The sequence below is a fragment of the Pteropus vampyrus genome, unplaced genomic scaffold (genome assembly GCF_000151845.1).
Source record: "Pteropus vampyrus isolate Shadow unplaced genomic scaffold, Pvam_2.0 Scaffold126, whole genome shotgun sequence".
Taxonomy (NCBI): domain Eukaryota; kingdom Metazoa; phylum Chordata; class Mammalia; order Chiroptera; family Pteropodidae; genus Pteropus; species Pteropus vampyrus.
In genome coordinates, this window is record NW_011888907.1 from 3,377,668 (window position 1) to 3,388,304 (window position 10,637).

Here is a 10,637-nt window from a genome sequence, read left to right on the forward strand (position 1 = left end):
ATTACTGACCTCTAGGGGGCAGTGGCTGTAGGCAAGATATAGCAGGCTTTTTTTTTTTTTTTTTTTTTGATGGCTCAGCATCTGTGTCCCCATCCAAGTCTGGGGAGTCCTCACCATAAGAAATCATCCCCCCACTGACAACAGAAGCCCCAAAGCCAACAATGTGATGGATCAAAGTATGGACCTCAGTTCCCCATCTGTTCCTGTGCATCCTTCACCAAGGTGCTGTGCATCCTTCCTTTGTAAGGAGGAAGATATTCCCCAGCCCTAATTTGGGGCTTGGCCATGTCACTTGCTTTGGCCAAAGGCAAACGGGCAAAAATGACAGCATACAAGTTCTAAATATGGATCTTAGGAGGCCTCACGTGACTCCACTTGTCTGGCACCATTGTGGAAGGAGAGCATTATGTTGGCTGGCTGCTGGTCTGAGAATGCTGCTGGTCCCAACCCATTCTTGCACCTGAAAGCATAGCTACTCAGCTGAGGGCAGCATAGAACAGGCACCCCCAACTGAGTCACAGATACATGAGAAACACCCATTTATTTTTGCACGCTGTTGAGACTTGGGTTGTTCGATACATGGTGGCAGCAGCTGATTAGCACACTGAGGTACTCACTTTCCCAGGTATACAGGCAGCTAAGGCAGTGGCACAGAACATGGGCTGGACCAATAGGAAGTTTCCACTTGGGAACAAGTGATACAAAGAAATAGCATTGCGACAGGAGCATTCGTTTCTAGGGGTGGTTATGGCTGAGTGCCAAGGGCCAATGGCAGTGTCAGTTGAAGTATCTGTATTTTGTGGTGGTGGCAGAAGCATTCTCACCAGTCAGTCCCTTGGAATAATTTCAGCTGATCACACTGGCAGCCTTGCTACCCTGATTCCTATTTTCCAGCCTTCCTGACACTTTTATGAGCAACCCAACAGCCCTCTAATGCATGTTTATGCTATTTAAGTCAGCCAGAGTCAGTTTATTGTTTGCAAATAAAAACCCTAATTTACATAAGATGAGGAAACCCCAGCATGTTACATTTATATTATAATTTTGTAACTGGGTTACAAGTATCAGAATTGCTGACCACTAGTATCTTAAGACAGTATTTTAAGCAGAACCGACATTGTGATTTCTCATAAAAAGGAGTATGGAGGTCAGAGGTTCCCAGGTGGGACTGGTGGCCTCATGATTTCAGGGTCTGAGAGGCAGCATCTCTGTGCCTCTCTTTACTTGCTCCTCATGGCCACAAGATGGCTGCAGAAGCTCCTGGCATTGTGTTCTCCAGGGAAGCAATAAGGAAGGAATGGGGCAATAAGGCCTCTCTCATGTCCAGAAACCCCCACCCCAGACCTTCCTGGCCAGAGCTGGGAAATTTGCCCACATCAAAAACAACCCCTACAAAAGGCACTGCCAAGAAAGGCTGAGCCAAATGCTAAATTACCCGCAACCCAAGGCAGGCACACCGCTGCTGGCACCAAATCAGGGTTCTGTGGGTGAGAAGGGAGAAACGGCTCCTGGGATGGCAACAGCTGGGTCAGCCACAAGAACTAAGCTGGGGCCTTGTTGGGGAGGAGGAGAGCATGGATTTGAGGACCTCTTGCCCTTGGGTCTGCAGGCATTTGGTGCCCACAGATGCCAGAGTGGATAAGTCTCTGCTCCTACCTTCCCACCCAGAACCTCACATTTGTGCAACAAACATTCAGCTGTAACTCCTGGGACACACGACCAGGTGCCCCTAATAAAACCCGTGCGTGGAGGCTCCGCCATGAGAAGTGAAGTCTCCCGGGCCTGTGAGAACAGAGGAGCTGGAGCTGCATTCCGGACACAAAGCCAGGGGCGGGTTTCCAAGCTGGCCAGGTCCGGGGCAGATTCCCACCTCACATGGTTCCCCCGAGGCCCCCTTGGCCTTCGATTGCTGCGAGGCCCCAGAAGTCACACTTGGCCTCCCTCTCACGGGCCTGCATCCCAGCGTCCCAGGAGACGGCGTTTTCCCACAGCCTAGGCCCAGGTGCAGAGGGAGGCTCCCGCAGCCGCATCCAGGGCCTCGGTGGGGAAGCAGGCCATCTGGAAGGAGACGGGCTTTCCCCAAGCTCAGTCCCCATTCAGTGGATGGCCATTCGAGGCCTGAGCTGCCCTCAGTGAAAGATGAAAGGAGGTGACAAGGTGATGGGCTGTAGACCCCTTCAGTATGCCACGCAGAAAGGGACAGGCTGGTCCAGGGGCGTGTGCACGAGCATGTGTTCAATTGTATATGAGCAAGCACATGTATGCAGGTGTGCCTGAGCATGAGCATGTGTGTATGTGTGTGCAAGCCTGTGTGTGTGTGCACGCATGTTCCGCCTTTCTCTGAAGGACACAAATGTTCACAAAGTGAAGATTCAAGCCAGTTTCTGCTAAATTAAAAACAGCTTTTTCGTGTTTAAAGTTTACAATACGAAAAATAATTTTCCTTTCTTCCGGGGGGGGAGGATGGAGAAGGAGGGGCAGGGGGGCCCCCGAGAACATTCCATGAACCAGCTCAAACGGTTACGCACAATTGACTGGTTAGATACTGCAGCGCCCCCTCCACCCCGCGCCAGCACCCCTGCCAGCTCATTGGGGACAAGATGTTCGGAGGTGTGAGCTGATCTGGTGGGACTTGCAGCTGGCAAAGGCTTCTTACTGCCCCCCTGAAGGGGCCGTGCCTCCAGTGGGGAAGGGTTCTCTTGGGGGAGCTCAGGTTAGGGAGGTGAGAAGGGACTGGAATGTTCTCGTAAGTCCCCAAGGGCTGCTGCTTTCCTTTCGATGCCCCTAGTTCCTTCCTGATTCTCAACTAAGTTCCTATTTCAGCACCCCCCTAACCTGGCCTCACCTTAGGGGCCCCATGGCTGCTGCACGGAAGCGCCAGGCCTGTACTATGTTTTGAGGGTGACCTGGAAGTCTCCCCTCTCAGAAAGCTGTCCATGAACAGGAGGTATTTTCCGACAATGTGCAGCCTGGTTCATAGTGGGGCTACCACAAAAGCAGGGCCTGGGGGCAACTCTCAGAGCTCTTGGGTCCCTATGGAAGCACGATGACTTCATGCTTCCTTTAGACCTATTCTGCATCTCCCTCATTGCAGCCTCTGGAGAGATAGACTCCCTAGCCACTTGATCTCAACACCCTGGGATGAAGCAGATGGAGACAGAACCAGCTGGGGCTGAGGGTTGGCTGGTGGCAAAGGATCTGGGCCACCAGGCACATAGAAGAGCCTGGAGAGTCTCACCGAAGGCCGCCTGGCCAGGCCGGGTTTGCCCTCTGTTTTCCCAGCGCCCAGTAGAAGTCCCAGCAGCACTTCCCACTGCCCCCATGCCACTGAGCTAAAGATCAGCCCCACTTCCAGCTCCCCTGCAAGGATGGAAAAAGGTGAGGAGGGAGAGGGTCCCCCAATGCACAGAGGACATGAGGTATCTGTGACCCAGCAGGCCCCACAAGCTCGGTGCTGGGCCTGCTCCATCTTTTCACCATAACGTTTTTATTAAATACAAGGAAAATATTAGGAGACAACGTCTGCTAAAGTATAAGGTTAATTCTTTACATGGCAAGTAGGTCATAGAGACACAATATCAATCATCTGTTAGCAGCAGAAGAGACACTTTAAGTTGCCCCAAGGGTACAAATCCCATTTATAAGACAGGAGTGCTGGCTTCTTAAAAACAAAAAAAGAAAAGAAAAGAAAAATGAAACCAAAATTTAAAAAGTTTAGAGTTTTAGATACCAAAACAAGTGTGTGTGGCCAGAGATGCCACAAAGCCCTTGAAGAGAGAGGCTCCCACCCACCTGACTTCCCATACCAGTGGCCTGTAGTGGCATGTAGACCTGAACATGGGAGGACAAGGGAGGAGCAGAGGGCTAGAGAAAGGATAAGAAATAAAATCCCTGGACAGACCTGTGGAATGCAAATGCACTGGGATTCTAAAACAGCGTCCCCTTTTATTCGTGGGACGTCTCAGCCCAGTTCTCCTTAGGGCCCCATCCATGGCCCAGTGCCTAGCAGAAGGCCTGATGTCCATAAGGACTGTCACTGAAGCTGGCTGCAGTGTTTCCTCTTGAAACTAGATAAGTGAACGCCCTGAGGTGCCTGGATGGAGGACAGGAACAGGGACGAGTGCTGGACCCTCGTCCATGGCCCTCCTCCCACCCAGCAACTCGAGCTTATTGGAGAGACAGAACCATACACTGGTCGTCACCCTGAGCCAGGTGCTTCCAAGCCTTTCCTGTCTGGGGGGTCTGAATGTGACAGAGGTTAAGGGTGCATTTATTTTAAAACACATACATGCAAGAAACTCAGGAGGGGGCAAGTGGCATACCATGGATTTGAGATGACACAAATCAGCTTGAATCTGAACTTCCAAGACTGCTGGGCTGAGGGATGGGAAAGAAAGGGCAAATGACACCCCAAAGAGACCTCAATTCTCAACCATGAGCAAGAACCTAGCACAGGCAAGGAAACCACCTCAGGCTCAAGTTTTCTGCCACAACATGTCAGCCTACTTTCTGGCAGGCTCCCTGGGCAGGCATGGAGCCAAGATCTGCTTCACGAAGGAAGACGCCCGGGGAGGAGGCTTATCAACACAGCAGGCCTGTGTGGCCAGGCCATGGAAGTGGGGTCCATGGTTCTCCATAGGACATATGCTCACCAAGCCCCTCACAGGAACAGTATGTGGCTAGGGCAGCTGGGGGGGCCTGGGAGCTACCTCCTGGTCCCCACCCGGGGCAACAGGACAGGGGCACAGGCAATGCCTGCAAAGGACTCAGGGAAGTGTAGGTCGCGCTCCCACTCATCCGTCTCAGTGTTGTATACCTGCACGATGCCCGTCACATTGTTGAGGCGCCAGTTGTAGCCCCCAACAACGTAGATCTTCCTGTCCAGCAGGCAGCAGCCAGCCTCTGACTGACCAGCCCGCATGGGGCTCACACTAGTCCACTGATCTGTCTCAGGCACATAGTACTCCACGGCCAGCACGTCGAAGCAGCGGTCCACATGGTCCATGCGGCCACCCAGGGCGTAGATACGGCCACCAGCACCCACCATCGCGTGCAGAACACGGGGCTCACTCATGGGTGCCTTGAACTCCCATTGGTCTGCCGCAGGATCATAGCAGTGCAGTGCCTTCTTGTCCTCCACCGAGATACCATAACCTCCCGAAATGTAGAGGCGGCCCCCAGCTGAGGCACCTGCATGGCCCCAGGTGCGGCGCTTCAGCGAGCAGGCATAGCCCCACTCGTTGCGCCGTGGGCAGTACCTCTCAACCGAGGCCAGGCTGCCGGCCCGGTTGCGGCCGCCTGTGGCATAGACCATGCCACACAGCACATTCAGCTGGAACTGGATGCGGCTCTCCTGCATGGCCTGCAGGCGCAGCCAGCGGTTCAGGTGTGGGTCATAGCGGTAGCAGGCATCCACTGCACCCTCACCACTGCGATACTGCAGGTGCTGGCCTCCAGCAACATACACGAAGTTGTCTAGCACAGCCACACATGTGTGGCTACAGCCCACCTCCATCTCTGTGAGCTCGCGGAAATGACGGGCACCTGGCTCAGGCAGCTGGTACACCTTGCTGCTGACGGCACGGTCGCTGTCAGTGTAGGGTGTGCCACCAAAGGCCACCAGTGAGGGCACATCAGAGCGCACAACTGTGCGTGGGGACTGCATCTCGTGCTGCCGGAAAGGCAGCACCTGGTAGTTGAAGGCCTCTAGCAGGTACTGGCGGCACAACACATCCTCTACCATGAGGTCCAGTGTCTGCACACTGTCCACCAGGTCCGATGAACGCATGAGTGGGAATCGAATGTGGCAGAGCACATGGCTGGCACGCGGCCGCCGGGCGGGGTCATGCTGCAGCCAGCGGACGGCGGCTCGGAACAGGTCAATCTCAGCACAGCTCTGTAGCCGGTTGCTCTGCAGGAAGAAGACAAGGCGCTCCAGTGGCAGCTGCAGGAAGTCCTCTTCTGCTGCAATCTGCAGGAAGTGCTGGAAGGTGAAGGCGTCTACCGACTCCTTGAGCGAGGCCAGGCTGAAGGTGGTGGCCATGTGGCCGATGTGCAGGCAGGTCTCCACACTCATGGCAGCCTTGAGGAACTCTTCACACAGCTCTACCACTGGCAGCATCTGCAGAAACACAGCTGCACCCAGCACGTCCTGCACACAGTCTAAGTCCAGTGTCACCTCAGCACTATAGGCAAAGTCAATGATGTGCCGCAGGCCTCGGGCCGACACGCCCTTCAGCTCGATGACATCCTGGCTCGCCTCTCTCATGCCTCCAGTGAACATGGCCCTGAGGGTCCGAAACACAGCATGTGGGCTCTGTGTGTCTGAGGAGCATTATGACCATAGGGACACCACAAGCTGGGCTTGGCCAGCCAGGGGAAAGCGGGCCAGGTGTGCATAAAAGGTACCCAAAAAAGAAAAGATTTTTAATCCACCCCAAGCCATGCATCTTCCAAAAGCAACTCTATACACTGCCCCTCAAGTGGGGCCCTGCCCAGCCTCACCCAGACCTATGCATCCCTGGGTCCAGCTGGTTTGGAGGTTGGGGGCTAGGGCCACTCACAGCAGGGCAGGTGGCCACAGCTGTGCAGGAAGAGATCAAATCTTAGCTTTGGCTCTGGGGACAGGTCTCCAGCCCCACCTCAGTGCTCAGCTATGAAAACCAATCCTGCGGCAAGATCAGGAAACAAGGTGGGGACCCCAGAGGAATACACATCGTGGTTCACAGAGTCTAGTCCCTCCCCAACACACTCACCTGGGCAGGTAGCTCCACCTTCCCCTGCCTGAGTCTCACCTGCTGTCACAATGAGGAGGGAGTGATAGTTCCAGGTTGAAGCACCCATTGGGGGACCCCATTGTCACTGATGCATTCAGAGAGAGGCTAGGTGGTTAGGGAAGTCCCTGAGAATGGCCCACAGGAATCCCAGTCCACCATGAGACCCCCAGTGAGTGACTCCAGCTCTGTCAGCTGTGCTGTCCTGCTCTGGGACACAGAACCTGGGTCAGAGCTCCCCATAGCCTTCAAGGAGGGGCCCCACAGGAAGAAGGACAAGAATCACAGGGCCCACTTGGGAGTTTGTGGACTCTAGAAGATGGTATGAGAGGCTCCTCTCATGGGGTGAGCTGGCATTTCACCATAACTGTGACCACCATCAGAGCATGTTGTGATGGCTGACCAAGAGGAGGAAATTTTCTTTGGCCATTCACCCAACAGATGCCTGTCACCCAGTCACACCCCAGTGTGGGCCGGGCTTGGGCCCCAGAGTGGGGAAAGTTGAACTTGGAACTATTTCGGGGCCACCAACTAACAACTGCCAGCACTTCACAAGGCAATGCCATGGCCCTTCCAGAAGCAGTGCTCTGCTCCTTCCAGGCCCTGCCCCTTCTTGTTGTCCCTGTGAGTCCCATCCGCCTGTCGAAGGCAGAGGCAGTCACGGCGAACAGAGGGAGCTTTGCCTTTTAAGGCTTCGCCGGCTGCAGTGCCAGCGCAAAAGAGCCTTTAAAGGGCATTTCTGGCTGGGTCGGCCCGCCCGTCCCCAAATCCAGAATAAAAATAGAAGCGGCGCCCCAGATGGCTTGGTTTCTCCAGCTCCCTGGAAGGGCCTCATTGAGTCCAAGGGGCAGGCAGCCAGGGGGCGCACTAGGCAGGGCACCCCAGCCTCAGGACACATGTGACCCAGGTGGTGTGCACCTAGACTGCTACTCTGTGAGGTAGTGGCAGAGGCAAATCAAGGCAGGAGAACCCTCCCCGCCAGGATGGCACCCCAGCTCTCTCTGTTAGGGTCACAGCCTGGCAGAACTAAGCATGCCAGCTGGTCACCAAGGGAATAAAAAAGACTGTCCCCAACCCCGTGACAGCCCCTAGCTGGTGAGGAGAATGGCCCCAGGCCCTGCTCCAAGGCTCCTTCAATCCCCTGCCCAGCCTAGCGCAGGGAAAGCGCTTTCCAGAAAAGGCCTTCATGGCAGACTGACGCGTAAACCCAGCAAGGCCTCGCCTGTCATGGGACTGGGAAAGAGCCTGGCACACATGGGAGCCACATCTGAGCATCCCTCCTGTCCCTCGGCCTGAGTACAGGTATCACAAGGGCAGGAACTTGTGCCAGTCTTCTCCTTGCTGGATCCTGAGGCCACTATAGCACTTGGCACACACAGATGTCAAATAAAGACAGAGTGAAAACCTGACCAAGCCCTGCCACCCCGCCCCAGGATGGAAGCTGCTAATTGGGTGTCCACAGGCTACTTCTGTTCCCCAGGCACATTCTGCTTGCCTGTGTAACATCTCCAAAAAGTCTGAATAAGTTGCGAACCTGAAAAAAGTGGTAGACGTTGGGCCTATGCCGGCCACCTTCCTTCAGAACCATCCCTCCCTGGTACTGAGCTTGCTCCTCTCAAAAGGGCAGGAGCTCTCCAGCCTGTCCCCAGGGCCTGCACTCACCTGAAGTAGTCACTGCAGGCAGCAAGGACCACCTTATGTGCATGGAAGGTGTCTCTGTTGACGGTGAGGATGACATCCAGGAGCTGGCCCTGAGAGCGGAGGGCGGCTAGGCCCTGCAGGAGGCTGGTGCTATGGCCGGGTGCAGAGAAGGTACACTTGAGAGCTCCATTCTTGTCAGCCATGCTGCGGGAGAGCAGGGTGCGGTGAGGCTGAGAGGCCTCAGGGCAGGCTGGTCTTGGCCTGGGGATCCTGGACAGCTCACCCTGAATCTGAAGCTGCCCTAGGCACAGGTGAAATTGCCAGAACCAGCCCCGGAGAAGTAGAAACAAAACCTGGGTCCCAACCATGTCTGCCACCTGCCCACCAACTGGCTTTGGCAGTGGATGCCTTTTGTTGCTTATGAAATGGATGGGGTTTCACACAGGACCTGAGGGGGCTACATGTCCCTTTTTCTGCTTTTTAATTGAGGTGAGATTCGTATAATGTAAAATTCATTATTTAACATGTACAATTCAGTGGCATTGTTGTACAACCACTATCTCTTTCTAGTTCCAGAACATTTCAATTACTTCAAAAGGAAACCCTGTTCCCATTAGCAGTCACTCCCCATATCCCCTCTCCCAGCCCCTGGCAACCACTAATCAATTCTCTTTCTCTGTGGATTTGCATGTTCTGGACATTTCATATAAATGGAATCATACGACATGTGGCCTTTTTTGGCCTTTGTGTCTGGCTTCTCTCACTCAGCATCATGTTTTCAATTGTGGATACATTATAGCCTGTGTCAGTGCTTCACTCCTTTTTCACGGTTGAGTAATATTCCACTGTGTGAATGCACCGCAATTTCTTTATCCCTTCATCTATCTATGGACATTTGGGTTGCTTCCAATCCTCTCTTTTTAAAAACTTTATTCTATTATTTTTTATTCTAAATGTGCCTCCTGAGTGCTCATTTTGAGATGCAACACTCTCCATGTCACATCATTGCCCCCCATACCCCAGAGAGCCACCCTCATGGGTAAACCCATCTTCTCTCCTCTACAGAAGATGGAGTAGGATTAAGGTGCTGGCAGAGCCCCTGCGTGAGTGTGGAGGAGGAACTCGATCTGCAGCTTGCTGGGAGCTCTGGGGCCTGGGGACAGAGGTACCTCGGACCAGCCTCTCACTGGAGGTAAGGAAATGCCACCTCAAAGAGGGGCTGGCCTTCAAGGCTCAGCTACTCTGACACTTGCCCAACATGCCTCTTGGTGCCCAGCACCGCAAAGTCACCCTGGCCATTTTCAGAAGAATCTGGCTCTGGGCTGCACTCAGTGGCCACCCAGTCAAGGGGAAAGGCCCATCAGTCCCACCTTCCAGGGACAGGGACAGGCTGAACAGCTTGTCCATGGCCCCAGAGCTGTAAGAGGATGCAGGAGGATCTGAACCTGAGCCTGGAAAGCGGCAGGCTGCGTGAGATCTTCCTGTCACCCTGGCTAATGTGGGGGAAAACAGAGCAAATTGTGGGAAAGCCAAAAAACCAGAATGTCTGCCATAAGGAGAAGGGTTTACCTGTGGGGGTAGCTTGTGGGAGGATGGGGACAAGGGAAGCAGAGATTCCTGCACCTCCAAATGAGGATTCAGAAAGTAAAGATCACTTTAGAATAAAAGATAAAGTTTTAAAAAAAAGAGTGGTGGAAATACCTAAATGCTCACTAGTGGATGAGTGGATAAACAAAATGTGGTAAGGGCACACAATGGAATATTACTCAGTCATAAGAAGGAATGAAGCTGATTCACGCTACAATGTGGATGAACGTGAAAAACATGATGCTGAGTGAAAGAAGCCAGTCACAAAAGGCCACATGTTGTATGATCCCATTCATATGAAATGCCCAGAATGGGCAAATCCAGAGACAAAAAGCAGATTAGTGGTTGTCAGGGGCTAGGGAGAGAGAATGGGGTGTGAATGCTAATGGGGACAGAGTTCCCTTTGGGGTGATGAAAGTGTTTTGGAACTAGATGGAGGCAATGGTTGAGCAACATTGTGAATGTACTAAGTAAGTACCACTGAATTATTCACTTAAAAATGGTTGTTTCAACATTACGTGAATTTCCCTTCAAAATAAAAAAATAAAAACAGAATGAAAGGACATCTGACTTTCTCAGGTTCTACATAAAACCCAGCATGTCCCCCAGCACCTCACAGTGTATGAGGCCATCTAT

General features: G+C 53.3%; 1 protein-coding gene across 1 annotated transcript in view; it reads right to left on the bottom strand.

Moving 5' to 3' along the window:
• Positions 1-955: 955 nt before the first annotated feature.
• Positions 956-10,637, bottom strand: part of KLHL26 (kelch like family member 26) — a 27,114-nt gene continuing 17,432 nt past the window's right edge. The window contains exons 2-3 of the mRNA XM_011366762.2: positions 8,436-8,618; positions 956-6,287 (exon numbers count right to left, since the gene is read on the bottom strand). Coding sequence (XP_011365064.1) covers positions 4,706-6,287; positions 8,436-8,618 — 1,765 coding nt within the window. The 3' untranslated portion in view covers positions 956-4,705. The remainder of the gene's footprint in view (positions 6,288-8,435; positions 8,619-10,637) is intronic.